Source organism: Scyliorhinus canicula, chromosome 5 (assembly GCF_902713615.1).
Source record: "Scyliorhinus canicula chromosome 5, sScyCan1.1, whole genome shotgun sequence".
Lineage (NCBI taxonomy): Eukaryota > Metazoa > Chordata > Chondrichthyes > Carcharhiniformes > Scyliorhinidae > Scyliorhinus > Scyliorhinus canicula.
The window spans coordinates 199,876,609-199,902,152 of record NC_052150.1 but is presented as its reverse complement, the minus strand read 5'-3'; the positions used below and the strand labels follow the sequence as shown (position 1 = coordinate 199,902,152).

The 25,544-nt window shown below is 46.5% G+C and overlaps 1 protein-coding gene across 2 annotated transcripts in view; it reads right to left on the bottom strand.

Moving 5' to 3' along the window:
* larp4b (La ribonucleoprotein 4B) overlaps positions 1-25,544 on the bottom strand; it is a 154,710-nt gene that overhangs the window by 4,071 nt on the left and 125,095 nt on the right. For both annotated transcript variants that reach the window (XM_038798334.1, XM_038798335.1), the window contains exon 16: positions 20,434-20,545. In XM_038798334.1, coding sequence (XP_038654262.1) covers positions 20,434-20,545 — 112 coding nt within the window. The remainder of the gene's footprint in view (positions 1-20,433; positions 20,546-25,544) is intronic.

Below are 25,544 nucleotides of genomic sequence, written 5' to 3'. Positions count from 1 at the left end.
TTCACATTTCAACATTAAATTCTATGCAATGACGAAATTCTGCAGAAACTATACAACAGTAAGTTGTAAACAATATCTCAGGATTAACAGTCATATCCTTTGTAAAAGAATTGAGACACATTTGAACAGACTAATCCCAAATCAGCATGGAACTACATTATTTAATCATCGAGCCAGTCCTGGAGGCGATGATGCCCAACCCCCATGGGTACAGCTGACCTTATTTGTCTAAGTAACCAATTAACACTGCTCATTCTTGCCCATTTCTTCAATGGACTCCTCAGAACAAAAAAGCTTGAGGGAAGTTCAAGATTTGTCTCGCCAACTGTAGGGCAGCATGGTAGCGTAGTGGGAAGCACTGTTGCTTCACAGTTTCAGGGTCCCAGGTTCGATTCCCAGCCTGGGTCACTGTCTGTCTGGAGTTTGTACATTCTCAGTGTCTGCCTCGGTTTCCTCCCACAAGTCTCAAAAGACGTGCTGTTAGGTTAATTGGACATTCAGTTTACCCGAACGGGTGCCGGAATGTGGCGACTAGGGCCTTTTCACAGTAACTTTATTAGAGTGTTAATGTAAGCCTACTCGTGACAATAAAGATTATAAAAATGCACCTCAGACCTGCAAGAAAATCTTCTTTTAAATATTAGTACCCAATTGTATTTTTTTTTCCAGTGAAGTGGCCAATCCACCTACCTTGCACATCTTTTGGGTTGTGGGGGTGAGACCCACGCAGAAACGGGGAGAATGTGCAATCTCCACACAGACAGTGACTCGGGGCTGGGATAGAACCTGGGTGCCGTGAGGCAGCAGGGCTAACCACTGTGCCACCGAGCTGCCCATCCCACAAGAAAATCTGAGCAACCTCTGTTTATGTAAGCTCAGGTGCAGATGAACACACAAGGATCCATTACTAGTTATGGTATGCACCTACCAATCTGTAATTATATACAAAGAGCAACCATCTCTACAGGTCGCAAGTTCTCAACCTGCATTCAATGAGTTTATGCATATCCTTACTGTGCATCACACTAATACGAAGCTTGTGGCATTGGCACTCCTGCCTGATTCCATACCTGCAGTTACTCTGCATCTGAGGAGCTGTGCGCTACCAGTTCAAGATCATTGCTATCTCAATGAAGAATTTTAAAACACCAGTTACATCTTGAATGATTCATCTCCTGGGAAGTATTTCTGTAGGTTCATTGTTTAATTGTGCTAATTTCAAGAATCTTGTATCTGAAACAATGAGGATGTTTGCCATCATCACCACAATACTCAATGCAATGTTTTGCCAGAAACTTACAAAGCTGGAAGGTGGAACATATGACAGGTTTGTACGGATATATACCAATGCTGCTGCTGCTTGGTATTTCTTATCTAATGACAAATCCCTCTGGGGATCACAGTGACATGGAGGTGACTTGTGCTTTCTCACCACCCCTTGAGTGATGTTGTCGAAGGTTCCTTGCTCTTTGTCGGACCACTCATGGTGGCAAGGTCAGGAGGAAGTGTCAGACAAATCACAGTCCAAAAAGCACTCTCAACAGCAGAAGGTGTGGGATCAATAAGGTCAGTTGTACCCATGGAGTTTGAACATCACCACCACCACCACCAGGACTGGTTCGATGAAAACAAAGAAACACATGCCTCCAAGAATAAACATAGCAGCCTTTATTGCTTGAACAATCCAAGGTCAGAAATCAAGAACACTGCACTTCAACAGCTCAAGGTTGACAGTTTTGGACAAATCTTGAAGATAAAGGAAATGTGATGGGAAATGAAAGTTGGAGAGGTCCAACAATATGCTGACCATCATGACATGAAACTATCTATAGACCAAGGTCAAATTAACAAAATTTGCTCGTTCACAGGATGGTGCCCTTAAGGATGACAATGCCATCTAAGTGCTAGGAAGAATATTCCAACAACTCCAACTATGAATCCACAGTGGCGGCTGATCCTCTCCAAACTATACACAGTGCCCTGTAGTAGATTCCATGAATGACCCATCAATGGGAGAGCGGCAACAGCCAGTGCCCCTGATGGCATCCCAGCTGAGGTCCTCAGAAGCTGGTGGGCATTTTATTCTCTCACAGGATGTGGGCTTTGCTGGCTAGATCAGCATTTATTGTCCACCCTCAATTTTCCCCTGGAAGGTAGAAATGAGTTGCTTTCTTGAACTGGAGTCCACGTGGTCTACAAACACCCACAGTATTACTGGGAAGGAAGGGAGTTCAAGGATGTTGACCCAGTGACAGTGAATGAATGGCGATATAATTCCAAACCAGGATGACTTGCGGCTTGGAGGAGACCTTCAGGTGGTGGTGTTTTTAGGCATCTGCTGCCCTTACCCTTGCCAGGCGGCAGGTTTGCATGGTGCTTCTCGTGTTGTTGGAGTTGCATGAACCCAGGCAAGTAGACTACTCCATCACACACCTGACGTGTAGATTGTGGCCAGGTATCGAGGAGTCAGGAGAGTTATTTGGTGCAGGATTCCTAGACTCTGACCTGCTCTTGTAACCGCAGTATTTACTTGGCCAGTCTAGGTTTTTCTGCATTTGGACACAAGACTGCTTCAAGATCGGATGAATCACTGGTGCTGAACACTGTAAAATCATCAGTGAACATCCCCATTTCTGATCTTACGAAAGGTCATTGATGAAACAGCTGCAAATGGATGGGTCAAGGGCACTACCCGTAGAAACTCCTGCAACAATGTCCCAGGGCTGAGATGATTGACCTCCAACCAAATCCATCTTCTTTCCTGCTAGGTATGACTCAAATCAGTGGAAAGCTTTCCCCCGATTTGCATCGAGTTTTGCCCAGGTTCCTTGATGCCACACTTGGTCAAATGCTGCCTTGTTGTAAAGGGCAATCACGCTCACATCTCTGGAATTCAGCTGTTTTGTCCACGCTTGGATAATAAGACTCCTTGCACACATCCTATATATTTGTGAAGAAAAATAACTCTTTTCTCTCTTCTTTCCCCCCCCCCCCCCACCCCCCCACACACACACACACACACTTCAGGAATGTTGTGACCATCTTTGAGGGAGATGCTGTGCCAACTAATGAGGTATTTCCCCCTTACCCGTAGCAGGGAAAATCCTGAAACGCATCCTCCTGAATTGCCTGTTTCCTGTGGCTGAGGCAATTCTCCCAGAGAAAGTGTGACTTTAGACATTCCAGAGGAGCCAGACATGATGTTGGTTGCCAGACAAATCCGAGAAAAGTTACAACATTGGGAACTCTTTGACTGCATCAATCGACCTGAACAAAGCAACTGAATCGGTAAATTGGGAGGCTCTGTGGATGGCGCTCCAAAGAACATGAACGCCCACGAAACATCTTGACAGTCCTTTAATTGCTTTATGATATAACTACAATGACCGTGAGTGGGGGATCTGGAACAGACAGGGTCAAAATACGGACTGGGTTCAAGCAAGGCTGTGAGAAAATTCCCATACTATTTACAATCTACTGGACAGTGGTTATTCATCTCAAAAGATCAAATGTCCTCATCTGGATGGAAAACACCAAGCTTGGTCACCTCTGGGCCAAAACCAACTCCCATTGAAGTACCTGACCTAGTGTGTGCAGATGACTGCAATGCCGTCACCCACTCTGCACCAGACTTTCAAGCCACTCTCAATCTTTTCAACTATGCATTTAGGAAATTCAACAGTTCCTTGAAAGTTTCCAAAAACACTGTGCTAAACCACACAGTCCACTTCCTATATATCTTGATGGGAAAACTTTGGAATATGTCCAGCACTCCCCATACCTTGGCAGCCACCTCTCTCAAAATGCCACCATTGACGTGGAGATCCAACACCAGATCAGCTGTGCTAGCTCAACCTTCCACAAACAACAAAAATAAGTGTTTGACAACGAAGACCTTCACAAGTCAATAAACGTCCCAGTACAGAGAAATTACTGTCTCCATACTCTGCACTGCAGCGAGGCCTGGAGTGTGCATCAGGAACACAGAAGAGCACCATCAACAATGCCATTACTGCATCCTCTAGATTCTGTTGGCCGGCTGTTGGGCAAACACTCATGTCTTTCATGAAGCCAGCTCCACAAACATTCAAGTAAAACTCAAATCAATTTACATGGACTGGATACAGTAATGAAAATGCTTCAAAAACACAAGTTCTCCTTAAGCAGAAACAGTGTTGACATTAAATGACTTGAAGGAGCTTGCTACCAATTGTTCAAAACGACTGCTTGTCCATTAAGCTGCAATACACCCAAGTCACAAAGTCTCAGAATCCTGCATCCTGGATCCTCCTACCTCATGGGCCACCCTGCCCAAAGATCTGTGGGCAAGAATCAACCTGTTTAATCAAAGACCACCCACGGCAGTATTTCAGTCTGGAGTAGAGGTCATCCTCAAAATGAGGGATAGCCAACATTTGCTCAACTGTGCTGCTCATTTTGTTAGAGCAACATAAAGATGTTTAATTGAAAAGCCCCAAACTTAAAGATCATGGGTGTTCCAGATACCACAGCACAGAATCCAGGCGGGCACTTCACTGTACAGGAGTGCTGCGCTGTCAAAGATTCCATCTTTCTGCTAAAACATTAAATCAGGATCCCATCTGCTCTCAGATAGGCACAAAGATCCCATGACAGTGTGATGAGCATAGGAGTTTTTTCAACATGTATCTGAAACTGATCAATTTTTTGCGCTTAATATAGAAACTTGATGGACGCAAATTGGCTGCCACATTTGTCTGCACCAAAATGTTGAGTACACTTCAATAATACTTCATTGGCTGGTAAGTATCTTAGGACACTCAGAACTTGAAGGTGGACTTCCGGTTGCGGCTATGACCAGCTAAGTCGCACGTTTGGCTGCTCCTGCTACAAAGGTGTTTTCGGGCCGATTGGAGGGCCCCAACGGCGCTGTAAGGACAAATCCCGGTGGGGGAAGGCTCCCTGAAGAGAACCAGACCAACTTTATGGTCGGTACCCGGAGTGGGGTGGTAAAGAAAGCAACAGCAGCTCCCAAAAAAAAGCTGGGGAAGAAGACCAAAATGGCGGCCGGTGGCGCACCTGAGGAATGGAGGAAATGGGCGGAGGAGCAGCAGGCCGCTCTCCTGCGCTTCTTTACGGAGCTGAAAATGGAGCTCTTGGAGTCAATGAATGCGACGACCACCAGGCTGATGGGAGCCCAGGCGACCCAAGAGGCGTCGATTCGGGAGCTGCAACAGGAGATGACTGTGAGGGAGGAGGAGGCCACGGTCCTCGTGGGAAAGGTAGAGGTGCACGAGGCACTCCACCTGAAATGGCAGAGCCGTTTTGAGGAGCTGGATACCCGAATGAGGCGGAAGAACCTGAGGATCCTGGGCCTGGCAGAAGGCCTGGAGGGGTCAGACCTCCCGGGATATGTAGCAGAAATGCTGAGCTCCCTGATGGGGGCAGGGGCCGTCCCCTCGCCCCTGGAGCTGGAAGAGGCCTACAGGGTCATGGCTAGGAGGCCAAGAGCAAATGAGCCCCCGAGGGCGGTGCTGGTGCGGTTCCAGCGACTCAGCGACCGTGAGAGAGTGCTGGAGTGGGCCAAGAGGGAAAGGAGCAGCAAGTGGGAGAATTCGACGGTGAGGGTCTACCAGGACTGGAGTGCGGAGGTGGCAAAGCGGCGGGCCCGGTACAACCGGACGAAAGCGGTGCTACATGCAAAACGGATCAGGTTCGGAATGCTGCAGCCAGCGCGCTTGTGGGTCACCTACAGGAACCAACACCACTATTTTGAGTCCCCAGAGGAGGCGTGGGCCTTTGTACAGGAAGAGAAACTGGACTCGAATTAGACCCAGGGGATACTTGGCGGCCGTAGCCGCTCGGGTACTTTCAGCTGAATTCTCTGTTTGGATTTTGAACTCTTGCTGTGGTTTTTCTTCTGATGTTTTTTCCCCCTATGCCAACTTCCCTTAGTTATTGTTATTGTGGTTATTCATGGCTATTTATGGTTATTTATGCTGTTTGGTAGAGGGCGACTGTTAAGTACATCGTTATTTGTTATTTATCTGTTATTTATAATGTTAAGTTGGGGAGGTGGGACGGGGGGGGAGAGCAGATCGGGGATATGGGCCCCTAGGGGGGGTTCTTTTACAGGCATGGACGGGGACGGGGGTGGAGCTGAAGATGGCGGGGTGGGGTGTGGCAGGGCGAAAGCGCGGGCTTTCCTCTGTTTTCCCGCGCGTGGGGCAGAGGAGGGGGGAGGGGAGGAGTGCGGGGCGTGGCTAGCAATGGCGACCTTTCCCGCGCTGGAGCGGGGCCAGGGAGGAGTGGCAAGGGGGGGGAGGCCCCCCCCCCCCCCGAGCCGGGGGGAGTCGGAGTGTGGCAGGAGCAGCCGGGTCAGCGTGAACCAGCTGACTTACGGGAGTACGATGGAGGGTACATCGCGGCTAGGAGGGGTCCTAGCCTGGGGGGGGGGGGGGGGGGGGGGGGGAGGGGGGTTAGGGAGGGACACCGGGTTGCTGCTGAAAAGACCAGAAACGGGAAGTGGAGGACTGGAGAGGTGGGGGGAGGGGGACATCGCCATGGGGAGCGGGTCAGAAGGGGAGGGTCGACCCGGGGCGAGCAGGGAACAGGACATGGCTAATCGGCAGGGGAAGGGGGCGGGTCGTCCCGCGACCCGGCTGATCACTTGGAACGTGAGGGGGTTGAATGGGCCGGTCAAGAGATCAAGGGTATTCTCACACCTGAAGGGACTGAAGGCTGATGTAGCAATGTTACAGGAGACCCATTTGAAGGTAGCGGACCAGGTTCGCCTGAGAAGGGGGTGGGTGGGACAGGTGTTCCACTCTGGATTGGACGCAAAGAACCGGGGGGTGGCGATTCTGGTGGGAAAGAGGGTGTCATTCGTGGCGGAGGAGGTGGTGGCGGATAAGGAGGGTAGGTATGTGATGGTGAAGGGTAAGCTGCAGGGGGAGAAAGTGGTGATGGTCAACGTATATGCCCCGAACTGGGATGACGCGGGTTTTATGAGGCGCCTATTGGGCCTCATTCCGGGACTGGAGGCAGGGGGCTTGATCATGGGGGGGGACTTTAACACAGTGCTGGACCCCGGGCTAGACAGATCGAGCTCAAGGACCAATAGGAGGCCGGCAGCGGCAGAAGTGCTGAGGGGGTACATGGAGCAGATGGGAGGAGTAGACCCATGGAGGTTTGGTAGGCCGAGGGCGAGGGAGTATTCCTTTTTCTCCCACGTTCATAGAGTGTACTCCAGAATCGATTTCTTCGTGTTGAGCAGGGGGCTGATCCCGAGGGTACGGGAAGCTGAGTACTCGGCCATTGCGATCTCTGATCATGCACCGCATTGGGTGGATGTGGAAATGGGGGAGGCGCGGGACCAGCGCCCGCTGTGGCGGCTGGATGTGGGGCTGTTAGCGGACGACGAGGTGTGTAAAAGGGTCCGGAAGAGCATTGAGAGCTATCTGGACTTGAATGACACGGGTGAGGTGCAGGTGGGGATGGTCTGGGAGGCCCTGAAGGCAGTGATCAGGGGAGAGCTGATCTCCATAAGGGCGCACAGAGAAAGAAAGGAGAGGCAGGAGAGGGAGAGGCTGGTGGGGGAGCTATTGGAAGTGGATAGGAGATATGCGGAGGCACCAGAGGAGGGGCTGCTGGGAGAACGGCGCAGCCTGCAGGTCAAGTTCGACCTGCTGACCACCAGGAAGGCAGAGACGCAGTGGAGAAGGGCACAGGGCGCGGTCTATGAGTATGGGGAAAAGGCGAGCAGGATGCTGGCACACCAGCTTCGCAAACGAGATGCGGCTAGGGAGATTGGGGGAGTGAAGGAGAGGGGCGGGAAGGTAGTGCAGAAGGGGCAAGAAGTGAACGGGGTCTTCAGGGATTTTTATAAGGAGTTGTATCGGTCTGAGCCGCCGACGAGGAGAGGGGGAATGGAGGACTTCCTAAACAAATTGAGGTTCCCAAGGGTCCAGGAGGGGCTGGTAGAAGGGCTGGGGGCGCCAATAGGGCTAGAGGAGCTAGTCAAGGGAATAGGTCAGATGCAAGCGGGGAAGGCGCCGGGGCCAGATGGGTTCCCGGTGGAATTCTATAAGAAAAATGTGGACTTGGTGGGACCGGTACTGGTACGAGCCTTTAATGAGGCGCGAGAGGGGGGGGGGGTTCTGCCCCCGACAATGTCGCAGGCTCTGATCTCCCTGATATTGAAGCGGGATAAAGACCCCGTGCAGTGCGGGTCCTACAGGCCTATCTCGCTTCTGAACGTGGATGCCAAGTTGCTGGCAAAGATCCTGGCAGCTAGAATAGAGGATTGTGTGCCAGGGGTAATCCATGAGGACCAGACGGGGTTCGTGAAGGGGCGGCAGCTCAACACGAACGTGCGGAGATTGCTGAATGTAATTATGATGCCGGCAGTGGAGGGAGAGGCTGAGATAGTGGTAGCGCTGGACGCGGAGAAGGCATTCGATAGGGTGGAGTGGGAGTACCTGTGGGAGACGTTGGAACGGTTTGGGTTTGGGGAAGGGTTTATTAAGTGGGTGAAGTTGCTCTACTCGGCCCCGACGGCGAGTGTAGTGACAAACGGGAGGAGGTCGGAGTATTTCGGGCTCCACCGAGGGACCAGGCAGGGATGTCCCCTATCCCCCCTACTTTTCGCACTGGCGATTGAACCGTTGGCGATGGCACTGAGGGGTTCAGGGGGGTGGAGAGGACTGACTAGGGTAGGGGAGGAACATCGAGTATCGCTGTATGCGGATGATCTACTCCTGTACGTGGCAGACCCAGAAGGGGGAATGCCGGAGATAATGGAACTATTAGCAGAGTTTGGGGACTTTTCGGGGTACAAACTAAATTTGGGCAAAAGCGAGGTTTTTGTGATACACCCGGGGGACCAGGGAGAGGGTATTGGGAGACTCCCCTTCAAGCGAGCAGGAAAGAGCTTTAGGTACTTAGGGGTGCAGGTGGCAAGGAACTGGGGGACCCTCTATAAGTTGAACTTTTCCAGGCTGGTGGAACAGATGGAGGAGGAATTTAAGAGGTGGGACATGGTACCGTTGTCGCTGGCGGGGAGGGTGCAGTCAATCAAAATGACGGTCCTCCCAAGGTTCTTGTTTTTATTTCAGTGCTTGCCCATCTTCCTCCCTAGGGCCTTCTTCAAAAAGGTGACGAGTAGCATCATGAGCTACGTGTGGGCGCATGGCACCCCAAGGGTGAGGAGGGTCTTTTTGGAGCGGAGTAGGGACAGTGGAGGGCTGGCACTGCCCAATCTCTCGGGGTACTACTGGGCGGCAAATGTGTCAATGGTGCGCAAGTGGATGATGGAAGGGGAGGGGGCAGCTTGGAAACGATTGGAGAGGGCGTCCTGTGGCAACACAAGCCTGGGGGCCCTAGTAACGGCACCATGGCCGCTCCCCCCCACGAGGTACACCACGAGCCCGGTGGTGGCGGCCACCCTCAAGATATGGGGGCAGTGGAGGCGACATAGGGGGGAAATGGGAGGTCTGTTGGCGCGCCAATAAGAGGGAACCATAGATTCATCCCGGGGAACATCGACGGGGGATTTCAGAGCTGGTACAGGGTGGGCATACGGCAGCTGAAGGACCTGTTTATAGAGGGGAGGTTTGCGAGCCTGGGAGGGCTGGAGGAGAAGTTTGAGCTCCCCCCGGGAAACATGTTCAGATATTTACAAGTGAAGGCATTTGCTAGGCGGCAGGTGGAGGGGTTTCCCCTGCTCCCCAGTAAGGGGGCGAGTGATAGGGTGCTCTCGGGGGTCTGGGTCGGAGGGGGGAAGATATCAGACATCTACAAGATAATGCAGGAGGCGGAAGCAGCATCAGGGGAGGAGCTGAAAGCCAAGTGGGAAGGGGAGCTGGGAGAGCAGATAGAAGACGGGACGTGGGCGGATGCACTGGAGAAGGTCAACTCTTCCTCCTCGTGTGCGAGACTGAGCCTCATTCAATTTAAGGTGCTGCATAGAGCTCACATGACGGGGACAAGGATGAGCCGGTTCTTTGGGGGTGAGGACAGGTGTGTCAGATGTCTGGGAAGCCCAGCGAACCATGTGCATATGTTCTGGGCATGTCCGGTGCTGGAAGGGTTCTGGAAGGGGGTGGCAAGGACGGTGTCGAAGGTGGTGGGGTCCAGGGTCAAACCAGGATGGGGGCTTGCGATCTTTGGGGTCGGGGTAGAACCGGGGGTACAGGAGGCTAGGGAGGCCGGAATACTGGCCTTTGCGTCCCTAGTGGCTCGACGAAGGATATTAATTCAATGGAAGGACGCGAGGCCTCCAAGCGTTGAAACTTGGATTAACGATATGGCTAGCTATATTCAGCTAGAAAGGATCAAATTTGCCCTGAGGGGGTCGGTACAGGGATTCGCCAGGCGGTGGCAACCTTTCCTTGACTTTTTAGATCAGAGATAGACGTTCGGGGTCGTGGCAGCAGCAACCCGGGGGGGGGGGGGGGGGGGGAGGGGAGGGGGGGGGGCAGCAAGGGTCGTGGGGGGACATGCACGACTGTAACGCGGGCAAGTCTGCTCGCTGCTCATGTCTGAAACTGTAGGCTGCCTTGTTTGTTAAGGTTGCCTGGGGGGGGGGGGGGGGGGGGGGGGAGGACTGGTGCGCGCGAGAGGGCGGGCGAGGGAGGGACATTTGCCTAGAGGGATTGTGTTGTAAATAATTTAAAAATTAGTAGGGGTAAATGTCTGTATGGAAAAACTCTTTCAATAAAAATTATTTTAAAAAAAAAGAACTTGAAGGTGCTCTAGTAAAAAAGACAAAATCTTTTGAAAATTGCCATCAGCAAATAGTTTCCACACCCCACTCTACTAAGTGGCAGCACGGTAGCACTGTGGTTAGCACCATTGCTCCCCAGCCCAGGGTCCCAGGTTCGATTCCCGGCTCGGGTCACTGTCTGGGCGGGTGCTCCGGTTTCCTCCCACAGTCCAAAGATGTGCAGGTTAGGTGGATTGGCCATAACAAAAATTGCCCTCAGTGTCCAAAAAGGTTAGGTGGGGTTACTGGGATAGGGTGGAGGTGTGGGCTTTAATGGGGTGTTCTTTTCAAGGGCCGGTGCAGACTCGATGGGCCAAATGGCCTCCTTCTGCACTGTAAATTCTATGATTCTATGAAGTGCATACTCAACAAAGCTAATTCCTTTCTCCCATTGCATTCTCACCATTTTAATCATGTCAGTATTACACGCGTGAAGTAGTCGAAAATCAATATAGCACAATGAGCACTCCAAATAGTGACTAAAAGGTCATAAATGCGACCAGGTTTTTAATAAGCCATTGTCAATTTTTCATGCAGTGCATTTTCCTGTGAGCACTGCATGGTGCAGACACTAATCCATGCCTGCTGGCTTTTAAAAAATTACACGTCAACCTCCGCAAAAACTACATACCAGCTTAGAATTTGCTGCTTCACTATATTTTGAGCAGTAAGTGTCTAAACATAAAGAAACTTTAGTGAAAGAAACCTTGCAATTATTTGAGCCTTAACACAGCATCTTAGGCAGCATATGCAAGCAAAAAGATTAGGACAAGTTGGGTTTTCATATGGGCAGCAAGGTAGCATATTGGTTAGCACCATGGCTTCATAGCACCAGGGTCCCAGGTTCGATTCTTGGCTTGGATCACTGTGTGAGGAGTCTGCACGGTCTACCCGTGTCTGCGTGGGTTTCCTCCGGGTGCCCTGGTTTCCTCCCACAAGCCCGAAAGACGTGCTGAGGTAATTTGGACTTTCTGAATTCTTCGTGTAACCAACAGGCACTGGAATGTGCTGACATGGGGCTTTTCACAAAAACTTCATTGCTGTGTTAATGTAAGCCTACTTGTGACAATGAATATTATGATGAAATTCCTTCTTGCACTCCCAGCCATCACCAAATGCATATTCTCCTATTTAGAGTCCTCATACAATTGCAGAGGTGTAAAACTTTGCATCAAGTAGAATCACCCCACACATTCCAAATGAGTAAAACTGAAAAGATTCGCTTCATGTGGGCACCCTGGCAGGAGTGGCATTATCTACCCCTTGCCCCTTGGAGAGGGTGCAGAGGAGGTTCACCAGGATGTTGCCTGGTATGGAGGGTGCTAGCTATGAAGAAAGGTTGAGCAGATTAGGATTGTTTTCGCTGGAAAGACGGAGGTTGAAGGAGGACCTGATTGAGGTCTACAAAATTATGAGAGGTATGGACAGGGTGGATAGCAACAAGCTTTTCCCAAGAGTGGGGGTGTCAGTTACAAGGGGTCACGATTTCAAGGTGAGAGGGGGAAAGTTTAAGGGAGATGTGCGTGGAAAGTTTTTTACGCAGAGGGTGGTGGGTGCCTGGAACGCTTTACCAGCGGAGGTGGTAGAAGCGGGCACGATAGCATCATTTAAGAAGCATCTAGACAGGTATATGAATGGGCGGGAACAGAGGGAAGTAGACCTTGGAAAATAGGAGACAGGTTTAGATAAAGGATCTGGATCGGCGCAGGCTGGGAGGGCCGAAGGGCCTGTTCCTGTGCTGTAATTTTCTTTGTTCTTTGTTCTAGCTGTCCGACGAGGACAGAGTGACATTGCCTACACCTGTCCCAATATAAACAAGGGTGCCTTTTTAGGTGATCTCAGGAGGCAAGTTAAGAGTCAACCACATTGTTGTGGTGTTGCAGTTACATAGCCTTTCTTCTCTTAACAAATGAGTGAACCAATTTGGTTTTTAAAACGCCAGATCATCAAATCTTGGTCACTTCCATCGACTGCCATCGGTTTTCTCTTCTAAAATAAAGCTGAACTCAATTTTCAAACTGCCAGATTGAGATCTGAAGTGTGTTCGCTGGATTAGCAGTGCTCTGCACGACTCATTTAATATAGCACCGTATCATTATACCACTAACTTGATCTTTTGTACTGCCCCATTGAAATTTGTCATTTGTTCAAGAAAGGTTATTTAATTTTACATTGCTGCCATATAAAATTTTGTTCACTTGACGTTCACTTCCAAAAACAGAAGTTATTCAGGATCTAGCTGGGATACCAAAGTAAGTGACAGAATTACGTCTTCCATGTTTCCTTTTAGACAATGGGAACCGCTCATTGAAACCAGGTATGTGCATCATTCATATTGGAACGGTTTCGATTCATTGAGCAGAGTGGAGACTCAGCTACACAGGTCTTGCAAATACAACAAAGATGCTTTTAGCGCTGGGTGTTTGTGGTAGGGGTTGGGGAGGGGGGTACAAGCAGAAATAATTTGTACCAGTTTAGAGTTCAGAAGCTGGAAAGAGTAAATTTTTCTAGTTGACTGCCCATCAGTCCACGACACTGACTCTGTCACATCAACAGTATACGCACTTAGCTTTTAATGCTCCAAAGACCGATAGGAAATGGGTAAAACTCATGAAAAGATGCAGTCATGTACTGGCAGCATGTTCAAGACCACAAACTCATATGGCCCGTAGCCTTGGAACAGTTCACTTCATAAGTTCCTAAGATATAGGAGCAGAATTAGGCCATTCGGCCCATCGGGTCTGCTCCGCCATTCAATTCATGGCTTATTTGTTCGTCATCTGCTACCGACAATGTTACAGACCAAGAGCAGGATTGCAAAATCAGACAGAGCATCTCCTCCCTAGAACACATGACCTAGGAGCAGAAAATCTTTGCCTGTTGAATTTGCTCCAAAGTCCTCACCCTCCGTACGATCATCTGTATACAAAATTAAAACTTGACTATTTTATCTATTTCACTTTATTCACTCAGCTAGCCTGCCTCAATACTTCTGTGATACTAACACTGCCTACTTTATGGTACTAACACTGCCTAATTCATCTCAAAACACAGAATTCCATGAAATCTCCCACAGTACTGTATGTTCTAAAAACCTTAATAGGGGCTGCACAGTGGCAAGCACTGCTGCCTTACAGCACCAGGGGTCAGGGTTCAATTCTGGCCTGTGTGGAGTTTGCACATTCTCCCCGTGCCTGTGTGGGTTTCGTCCCACAGTCCAAAGGTGTGGTTAGGTGAATTGGTCATGCTAAATTAACCCTTAGTGTCCAGGGGTGTGTAGGTTAGATTAAGGGGTTGAGTGAGGGCTGGAAAGTGGCAGCCTTGTGTACCATTTACAAGATGCACTGCAGTAACTCACCACGGTTCCTCAGACAGCACCTTCCAAATCCATGACCACTACCATCTAGAAGGACAAGAGCAGCAGATACCTGGGAGCTCCACCACCTGGAGGTTCCTCTCCAAGAAACTCAGCACCCTGACTTGGAAATATATAATTGTTCCTTCACTGTCGCCGGGGCAACATTCTGGAACTCCCTCCCAAACAGCACAGTGGGTGTACTTACACCTGAAGGACTGCAGCAATTCAAGGCGGCAACTCACCACTACCGTCTGAAGGGCAACTTGGGATGGGCAATAAATGCTAGCCGAACCAGCGACGCCCACATCCCATAAATGAATACAAAAATGGGTTTGGGCAGGGTGCTCTTTGGGATGCAGGTTCGATGGGCCAAACAGTCTCCTTCCGCACCATAGGGATTCTCTGATAATCAATGGTCACTTTAAAATATAAAATATGAATCACTAATTGATAACAAAGCATATACTGGAACTGCATAATACAGCAAGATGCTGAATTTAGCAGTTCTGACATCTCCATGCACCATACTTGAAAATTAGCGTCAAACTGGTGCATAATTTAAATAAACATCTGACTAGAGACATCAATTAACCATTGAGATTTTTATAAAAGCAAATTTGAAGATTTATCTAATGCATTAGTTTGTACAAAAATATGCACAATGCTTCACCAAACCTCCCCCCCCCCCCCCTTAAACCAGGTGATTAAAGTCTGCCAAGTCCACTAAGAGTTTAAAACAAACCCTAAAAATGTGGGCAGCTAGCAGTACAGTTTAAATTGCTTGAACATGTTTAGTAGAAAGCAGTTTTAAGGGATTAACTGTAACCCTATCACAGCTATTTCAACTGAGAAGCACTCAGCAATCACAATAATCTTCATTCTTTGAATGATAGGCATCTTCCACATGCTGCAGCCTGGCTTGATAACTGCTGAGAAACCATGTGCTGAGTATGCACGTGTAAATATCATTGAAATTGCATGTATGCAATATCGCACATTGGTGCCTGTTTAACATGGCCATATTGTTCCAGAGTAAGCAAAACACCCAACAGAATAAGACCCAAAAGCAAAATATGCCCCAAGCCTGTGGAGAATGGTACCTTCTGAAGAATGCATTATTTGAAAATTGAAGGCTGAGCTACCATGTTGGTAATATCTATCTTGCACAAAATTTAAGAGCATACCCCAATACAATTATATCGCCTACATAGGGTCTAACATCAGCTGTCAAGGCTCATCTGCCAAGATTGTACTGTCTAGGTTTAATTGCAGCGTTATGTCCAGCAAAGGAGAGGAATACTTCCTGTGGCAGCCTGTGCGATTAAACTGGAATGCCGTTTCAATGATACCCAGAAAACAGAGATGGATTACTCGTCAACCCCTCCTCCAAACGTGCTCTCTGCAGTACAGTCATCCACTTTGCTATTCGCCATGCAGTTGTTTGCTTGTGTTTCAGGCTTTCCAAATTGCTGTGTATGTGAAACAACTTAGGGCTGTGAACGTCAACGTGGAGTAATTTGACTGGCATGGTAGCAGAGTGGTGATGTTCCTGAAGGTCTAATCCAGAGGTTAGGAATCATGATCCAGAGACACAAGTTCAAATGCTACCATCTGGGCAATTTCAGTTAATTAAATAAACCTGGAAATGTAAATAAAGCTAATATCACGACCTGACTGATATTTACTACATGTAACCAGTCTGTGGGTAAAATAATGCAACAACTTCTTGATCCAAATTTAACTAGGATGCAACCTCAGATCTTAAAAAGCTGGAAAAGCACTGTTTACATGCCAACTCAAATTCAGTTGACCCATATTAAAGGCTGCTAAGTACATTAAACTCAATTGTGTGCAGTTTCACTAGATGTGTGAATAAATTATATGGAGCATTAGCCTTGAAGTATTCAAATAGTGAATTTGAACAGAGTTTTAAAAAGGTATAGGCTGTAGTTTCAGGGCTTTGGCATGAGGTTAGGTTGGAATACACCAAGGTGTTAATGGGGCAAGCAGACCAATTAGAGATGCATGTGAGACTATAATGGATAAGACAAATGGCAGATTTAGTGATTATTTAGCAGTTTTCAAAATGGGGGAAGACACCAAAATACCAGTTCAGCGAGGGATCCCAAAAGTAAACGAAAAGGAACTTTGTGGACTCAGCTGTTTAGAATAAATTGTAGCGGAGAAAATAATGGAAATGATAAGCAATTCTCCAAAACCAACTGAGGATGGTTTAGCCTTACGCTTTTCTGAAACTCTTATCCAGAAACTGTGCATTTAGACCGAAAATTGCAATGTCACATTGTTGCTGCGGAGAAGGGAGAAAGTTCAGGTAACCTCCTTAGGCAGTCCCCTAGGATCAAGGATGACTTCCTTCCATTCTGGTGATGGGTTCGGAGATGGCTGATGTCAACTCCATCTACAAGCTTGCTGGTGACAACAGTAGTGGGTCGGATCTCAAACAACGAGTCAGAGTACAGGAGGGAGATAGAGAACTTAGTGGCATGGTGCAATGACAACAAACTCTCTCTCAATGTCAGCAAAACTAAGGAGCTGGTCATCGACTGCAGGAAGCAAAGTGCAATCCACGCACCTGCTGTATCAATGGTGCAGAGGTGGAGATGGCTGACAGCTTCAAATTCCTAGGTGTGCACATCAACAATCTGCCCTGGTCCACCCACGTCGCCACTACGACCAAGAAAGCATAACAGCGTCTATAGTTCCTCAGGAAACTCAGCATGTCCACATTGACTCTTATTTGCACCATCAAAAGTCTATCTGGCTGCATCACAGGCTGGTATGGCAACTGCTCGGCCCAAGACCATAAACTACAGACAGTCGTGGACACAGCCCAGTCCATCACTCGAACCCGCCTCCCATCCATTGACTCATCTACACCTCCCACTGTCTTGGGAAAGCGGGCACCATAATCAAAGACCCCTCCCACCTGACTTATTTTCTCTTCCATAGGGCTGAAGACACAAAAGTTTGAGTATATGGAAAGATCCAAAAACAGCTTCCACCCCTGCTGCTACCAAACTTCTGAATGGCCCTCTTTTGGACTGAACGGATCTTTCTATACATCTTCTCTACAGTTGTAGCACTATATTCCATATGCTTCACCAGATGTCTATGTTTATGCATTTTCACAGAGTATTTATCGCATGTTCCATGTTTTCATGTAGGGAGAAATCTGCCTGGACTATACGCAGAACAATACTTTTCACTGTACCTCTAGACACATGAAATGAAATGAAATGAAAATCGCTTATTGTCACGAGTAGGCTTCAATTAAGTTACTGTGAAAAGCCCCTAGTTGCCACATTCCGGCACCTGTCCGGGGAGGCTGGTACGGGAATCGAACCGTGCTGCTGGCCTGCTTTAAAAGCCAGCAATTTAGCCCAGTGAGCTAAACATGACAATAAATCGAAATCTAAATGTCCAATATGCAATCTGCAGACTACTGCTTGACGGGTTGGCTAGATGGGGCCTTGCTAGTGACAGCCACACCCCACCATTAATGAATTAAAATTACCTTACAGATTTGTGCTCTTTTTTAACACCCAGACTTCACCTCTGCATATTCCGAAGTGTCTCTAAATGTTTAGTGCCTTCATGCATGCGTCTTCTCCATTTTGGATGGTGTGAGGAAACTAAAGATAGTTTTAAGGGACTTCGATTTGAATTGGCAAAAAGTAGAAATACGGTAATAGTTTTAAGTGGGTTTAATTTAATGTTTGTGTGACTGGAAGGCTAAAATCTATAGTGAGATTAATGCTGAACAAAGGTGCTTGTATAAGTGGAAGCTGGTTAAGTTCCAGCTGTGTTTCTATTGTGCTTAGAGGGGGCAATGGTGTATCAAATAAATAGAACTGGCAGGGGCTAGTTAGGAACTGAGGCCCTTGTAAGGATAAAAAGCTTTTAAGTTTTAGTTGAATTTGTGAATAGTTGGAGATAGGTCATGCAAGAGAAGGCGACTTTCACAGCTCTGCTAGAAGCAGTTGGTTTAGAAGATGTTCTCTCAGTTTTTAAGAACCTGGAGTAATGGTTCAGTAACCAAGTGCAGAGATGTGAAGAGCAGTTAGCTAATTAAACTAGAGAAATGAAAACATTTCCAAGAAGTCCAAGTTAAAGGTACAGAACTGTTCAGTAAAGGCATCTGAGATGTCGGAAAGATATCTGAAGTGATTTTTCAGGTTTGAGAGATTTTACTAACCTGTGGAACTAGAGTTGAACTAGGAAATCAGTGGCTGGATCTTGGAGTTTGTGTAAAAGTTAAGACAAAGGAAACCTACAAGGGGGTGGCATAAAATCCTGGGCGGACTAACTGTTAAAAGTGGAGCGAAGCTCAAGTTAGAGTAATCTGTAAAACTGGGACTGAATTTCCGAATGGAATCCACTAAGGGAAAGCACGGGGAAAGAAGTTTTTGCAGCATGTTTTGGGAGTGGAGTTTGGAAACTCTCATGTGATCATTTGGGTGGATTCAGAGGAGAAATCCAGAGCCACTAACTTGGGTTCAGAGTGAAGTGCGTCGAGTTGACCATAGTCATCTTGTGGGCACAAAGGGGAGCATTGTAGGTTAGGATGTAGTTTGTAATCCATGTTTAACTATAAATCTGTGTGTATTTGTTAAACTAAGATGGGGAGGGAATTTGGGGGGGGGGGGGGGGGGGGGGGGTGAAGAGAGTAAAGGGCTATTGTATTAGAGAGTACAATTAGCGATCCTGTGCATTGTTCTGCCAAGTTTTACACAAGTTGCAGCCTTTTCAGCCAGGGTTCTATTCTGGGATCTTGCTGTCCAGTTTTATCAACTGCCATCATAACAGTGGTCACAAGCCAGAGTCTCCAATGAGTCAATGGGTCAATGGGCATGTTTGACCTCTTCATGGAGGTCCTCTTGGGAGTCTCCAACTGCAATTGGGTATATCAGGCATATGAACAACATGCCCTGCCCCGCAGAACTGACGGAGTGAACAATTCTGAGCAGGTTTGACTTGAGGGAACACATGTAACCTTTCTTGCCATCGGGTTTGGAACATCTTACGAAGGCACAACTGATAGTATTTCTTCTACGCTCAAGGTTCCTGCTGTAAGTTGTCCAAATCACCAAAGTATTTTGGGGCACAGGAATCAAAGTTGCCCAGTAAACCGTGACTGTAGTTTGAGATCCTGATCCGCAAACACTCTTTCCTCAGTTGGCTGCAAGTTGAGCTGGCAAACTGCAGATGATGGCAAATTTTTGTCTATGACTGCCTTTGTCATGAGGCGACTCCCAAGAAATGGAAACTGGCTCACATTTCTAGGATCTCACCATAATCAATCTGGGGAAAGGGGATTTGCTGTGGGAATTGGTTGGATGGGGACTTCAATTTTCTAGGTGTCAATTGAAAGGTTCATTTTCTTATGTGCTTCAGAGTACACACAATATCATCTACCTACCAAAATCTCAATGACAGAGGTTGGAGTGGTTTTTGCTTTGAATTGAAGGTGACGTTGTTTATTGTCTGTCCTGTATGTTATCTCACCTCCGCGAGAAATTTCCTGGAGGCGTGGTGCAACATTGCAGCAAGGAAAGTGGAGAAGAGTTAGTGCACTGACGCAGCCTACTATGACCCCAGTTTCCACTGAGATAGGGTTTGTGGTGGTTCCATTGGTTCACATCTCATCGTGGAGTTGGTGGATGATGGGGACTAATTTCTGTGAGCAGCCAATATTCACAGCAAGACATGTAGTTTATACCATAAAGAGATTTTACTGTTTCACCTCTGGGTTAAGACAGTTCCAGCACACATCTGAAAGCAAGATGCTCAGGTCGTCTACAAGATTACCCAAAATCTGAGAGTCAACATTCAAGATTGTAAAAACATTGTTTTATAATAGCCGAGATGCAAAATTATGGTTGATTTCAAGGACACCATGCTAAAAACAACTAAAAGCAAATACATGAATATTAATAACATGCGGGGCAGCCTGGTTCTACCTACGTAGTTCATAAGTACATTGCCACTTATGTGCTTCAGTAGGAATTGGTCATTAGTTTCCAATCTCAGGTGTCACATTTGCAGCTAGACATTAATATGTAAATTTCTCTGTTTTACTTTGTTATTTTAAAGCTGCTATATCAATGCAACATCAGCATGCAGAAATTGACATGGGCGATTGGAAAATTGAGCTGCGGGAACATTTGGATGCAGTCAAAATTGAAAGGCCGGAATACCTAGATGCAACATTCGGCAAGACTAGTTTAAAAAATCTTAAACATCACAAGTTGCTACATCATTACATAATAAAAACACATTTGTTCTGCCCGAAAGAAATAAAAACACTTACTGTGGCTGCTCCGTTGACTTGTACGGATTTACTTGCAGTAGAAAGAGGTGTAGTCAGTCTTTCCAAAGGAGTCTGTGTTTCTCTTTGCTTGGTTTCTTGGCTCTTTGTTTCACTATAAAAAAAGACCACAAAAGTAATTCTTATTTTTATGAACATTGGCTTGTTGAAACAAATTCTTGTCGCACTGCATAACAGCCAAGTTCCATACTGCTGCCCAATGCACAAGGCACTTGCGCATGATGATATTCAGTTCAGGTCAAAACAGGATCCTACTGTTGCATGCGCCCCACCCTATTCCAATTTTCTGTTAAAATACCTTCCACTCCCAGAAGTGACAAAAAGCAACAAACTGCTTTCAGTTTTGGGCCTGGAACCTCAGGAAGGTTTGGCCTTAAAGGGATATGGATTCACCAGAATTTTGTGGTTAAATTATGGGACAGATTTCTAACTTGCCTGGTATTCCTAGGAGTTGAGTAATGTAAATCATTATTTTTTAAAAGGGAACATTCTACGGTGGGGAATGCAGGAAAACAATCAGGATGGACTTCAAAGTAGTGAAACATGGAACTTGCCCCTTCAAAAGGCTTTGGATGCGGAGTCAATTGAAACTTTCAAGACCACGATTCAAACCTTCAAAGAGTAGCAACGATATGGAACCAACTTGTGCAAATGGAGTTCGGGTACAGATCAGCAATAGACTAATAATTAATTAGAACTGTCTTGGATCTGAATAGTCTGCTCTGATTCAAATCAAGTACTGGTTTTAAGAGTCAGCCACGAGGGGGAAAGTTATCAAAGAACCACATACTAGCTGGGTTTGCCTAGTTCCTTTCATACTTCCTCAGAAAATATGACTAACTAGCTTTTTTTCCTCAAGTATGGGAGAAACTAAACACTAATAAATTGAAGTAGCAGTTCACATTCCAGGTTGTGAAAATTCTATTCTTTCAAACCTCAATTCACATCCTGGACAGATCACAATTCATTAAATTGGTTTCTTCAATTGACAGTGAAAATCCCGTGCTTCCTTCCTTCAACCATTCAGCGCTGAGTTCAACTACCTGACTTGCTCAAAGCAACTTGGCCTTCAGGGGTATTGAAATTATTCTTCAAGACACAAGAAGTGAAAAGAGTAACACTTTACTGACTACTTGGAGAGTGGCAACTTGTCATGCTTCCTACTTCCTGATGCTAAGTGGTTCCATCTATTAGGAAGGACTTGTTGCTCGTCCTTGGTAAAGACCAAATTCAGAATACAAATGGCTGGTTTGACCACCACAGGGAACAATGAGTAAAATATCTGGGAGCTCTGGTAACTTCAAATTCTTTGGTTTTGATCAGGAATAGGCAGATAGTTGGCTGATTACACAGACTCATGGAGACGGATGTTGGAAGTTGCAACTCCGGATGCAACACTTTGCACACGATGTGTGCACCCAACAGAAAAGTTCAAAAACATTCCCAAAGCGTTAACTCTGGAGTGAGAGATTCTATTTTGCAGTGGGCCCAGAGAGTCACCTTTACATCAAACCTCGTTCTGAATTTCATTCTTTACCTTGTATGATGATGGAAGAACCCTGAAGGAAACTATTACCAGAAAGTATGCATGTCACTGAAGACAGGTTTAAAAATGGAAAACCAGACAGGATTAAAAGAATCTTAATAATGGAAGAAAAAGGCAAAGTTTTAATATGTGCTGACAACCAACTGGAGGAAGAGGATCTGTTAGCTTCTTAAACAAAGGAATAACCCAATTAAAAGCATGAACATGGCTGAGATGGAATGAAAACAAGCCATTATTGAATGGCTGCAAGACATGCATTTTGCCAAGTCTTATAGCATTTAATTATGCAGATCATATTTTTACTATGCAGAAATATTTACTGTTAGTAGAGCGCACAGAATAAATTTGCCTATAACAGACATAATTAAGGTTTCTAACTGGTGCACTGAATACAAGCTCATCTTTTTAAGAGGCAAGGAGACAGCAAAATAAAACTGGTCCTGGGCACCACCTGCTGGAAATTGAAGGTAATACAGCAGGAAAAGAACAAATCATGCTGGATGGAGACTGCTTTAGACAGGGATAGAAAACAAGACAATTCAAAGGATACTGCCAATGCCATCTTTTGCTGGCCCCCAAACATTTTTGTAAAGTAAGTGAGTTTTAAATTCCCAGGTATTTAATAACGCGAATGAAGCCACAGGATTTGACAACTTTCAAAATTTTGCTACACAGGTGTCTACGAAGCAAACAGTGAATACTATCTATCTTATACTCTAGGGCGGCACAGTGGCAGTGTTAGCACTGCTGCCTCACAGCTCCAGGGATCCAGGTTCAATTCCGGCCTTGGATGACTGTGTGGAGTTTGCACTTTTGCCCCATGTCAGCCTGGGTTTCCTCCGGTTTCCTCCCACAGTCCAAAGATATGCAGGTTAGATGGATTGGCCATGTTACCAACTGCCCCTTTGTGTCCAAAAACGTTAGGTGGAGTTACTGGGTTACGGGGATAGGGTGAAGGTGTGGGCTTAAGTGGGGTGCTCTTTCTAAGAGCCAGTGCAGACTCAATGCAGATCCTTCTGCACTGTAAATTCTATGATTCAGCACTAACTTGAGATGAACATTAATTAACAGCCAAACTGTGATCGAACACACCACAAACTGCACACTAAATTGAAGACACAGCCAAGACAGATCTCTCAAATTTCTCAGCAACCCACAGACTTTTAGCATAGTAAGCTGAATTTGTTTTTACTGTGAATGGATCTAGTTAACTTCTGAGCCTTGGTTAAAAGTTCTGCTGTTTTGTTAAAGCAGTAAGATGTTCTCTCTTTCCACTTCCACGCGCCCAAATTAAATCTGATGTCCAAACTTCTGACGGTTCTAGGGACGTGCAGTCAAAATCGTACTGTATGTATCTGAAGGAAAGATGTTTGGTACTGCCCTCGTATGTTCGAAACAGGAATTAAACTCAATGGCTGCAGTGTCGCCCAGCTTTTTAAAAAAAATAATCTGTCACAAGTAGGCTGACATTAACATTAGCAATGGAGTTACTGTGAAAAGCCCTAGTCGCCACATTCCGGCGCCTATTTGGGGACACAGAGGGAGAATTCAGAATGTCCACTGCAGCTAACAGCCGTCTTTTGGGACTGTGGGAGGAAACCCACGCAGACACAGAGAGATCGTGCAGATTCCACACAGACAATGACCCAAGCCAGGAATCGAACCTGGGACCCTGGTGCTGTGGCGCAACGGAGCTAACCACTGTGCTACCGTGCCAGATGCAATGCAATTTGTCAAGGTTCCTCAGATAGTACCTTCCTAACTTTCAACCTCTACAGCCTCGAAGGACAAAGGAAGCAGACGTATGGGAACCACCACCACCTACAAGTTCCCCTCCAAGTCACACATCATCCCCAACTTCGAACTCTATTGCTTCACTGTCAATGGATGAAAATCATGGATCTCCTGTCTCAACAGCACTGTGGGTGCACCCACAGATGGACTGCAGCAGATCAAGGTAGCAAGCAGCACACCACCACCGTCTCAAGGGTAATCGGGGATGGACAAATGCTGCCTTATTATCGAACATTGCATATCGACCTTTTGATGAGGGGCGTGTGCACATGTGTCTGTGAAAAAAGTAATTTACTCGAATTCCCTGTGGAAGAGTGCATGGACTTTCTACCATACCTCATATCTGTCCAGTGAAAATGCTGAAATTGTGATCCGACGTCAATAATACTTAAGTTAGAACACCTTTTTGATACCAGTGGCTTCACCTATTTTGACAACTTTTCCTTGCCAATATCCAAGATCAAAAAGGTATGTCAAATTTCAGTCTACAGAAACAAGGACAGAATATTGGAAACATTGGATCTAGATGCTGCCTGGCCTAATAATGAGTTTCAAAAGTCCCAATTCAAAATGTCAACTCAGCTGCTTTCTCCACAGATGTTGTCTGACCCGCTGAGTATTACCAGCATGGTTCTCTGTTGGAATTCCAGCACTTGGGCTATTTTGCTTCTAATTCTAACAGTGCTGGACTGCTTGCTGAGCTACAGCTGACAGGGACTCGTGGCACTGAGAAAGTCAAAAATCACAAATTATTAACAGGAAACACCAAGATGTTACATTTTTAAAGCTCAAACTGTTCCTCCAAAGGTGTCTATCTGAAAATTATATATAATATACATGTACATACTAATGCTGACTGCCACACGACTAAAGAACATAAAATGGTCAATTCTCCATGTTATAACGGCAATTACGAGGTAATTCAACATTATTCAATTTTGCTTTAGAGATTAAGAATGACAAGAGGCAGTCATTGGTCGATAAAGCAAATTGGATTAATGTGGGAGAAAAATATGGATAATGTGGAGCAAAAGATCAACAAGAAACTCCAAAAACCAGATTCTACATACATGATTCACAATTACTATCTTTTCAATACGTGTATCTGCACATATAGTTTACAACATTAGAAAGACTACTTCAAAGTTCCAAATTTACACAAGTGGGACTATGATTAGACCACTTGAAAATAAAAATTGCATGATGCAAAGCAAGTGGTTGACACAATTCTGATGAGGAGTTTGAGAAACATTGTTCCACACCAAATAGGTTGTCAGATTCAACAGGGTGAGCATCCTCTATCAAAAACAATGGTTTCTGTGGAAGCTACTAACAAACAGCATTTAACACTAATAACCAAGCAGTTATTGCTACATGACACAAGAGATCCTTGCATGTTCCGAATTATTTTCTCTTGGTATAAATTTAGTTGAACAAGTGGGGCGGCATGGTGGCACAATGGTTAGCACTGTTGCCTCACAGCACCAGGGGCCCGGGTTCGATTCCGGCCTTGGGTGACTGGGTGGAGTTTGCACATTCTCCCCGTGCACTGGTTTCCTCCCACAGTCTAAAGACATGCAGGTTAGGTGAGGTTACAGGAATAGGGCGGAGGAGTGGGCTTCGGTGGGATGCTCTTTCAGTGTGTCAGTGCAGGCCCAATGGGCCAGGTGGCCTCCTTCTGCACTGGAGGGAGTCAACAAAATTGCTTAATTAAAACAGGTTCATCAACAGATATGTACATAAAGATGTTCAC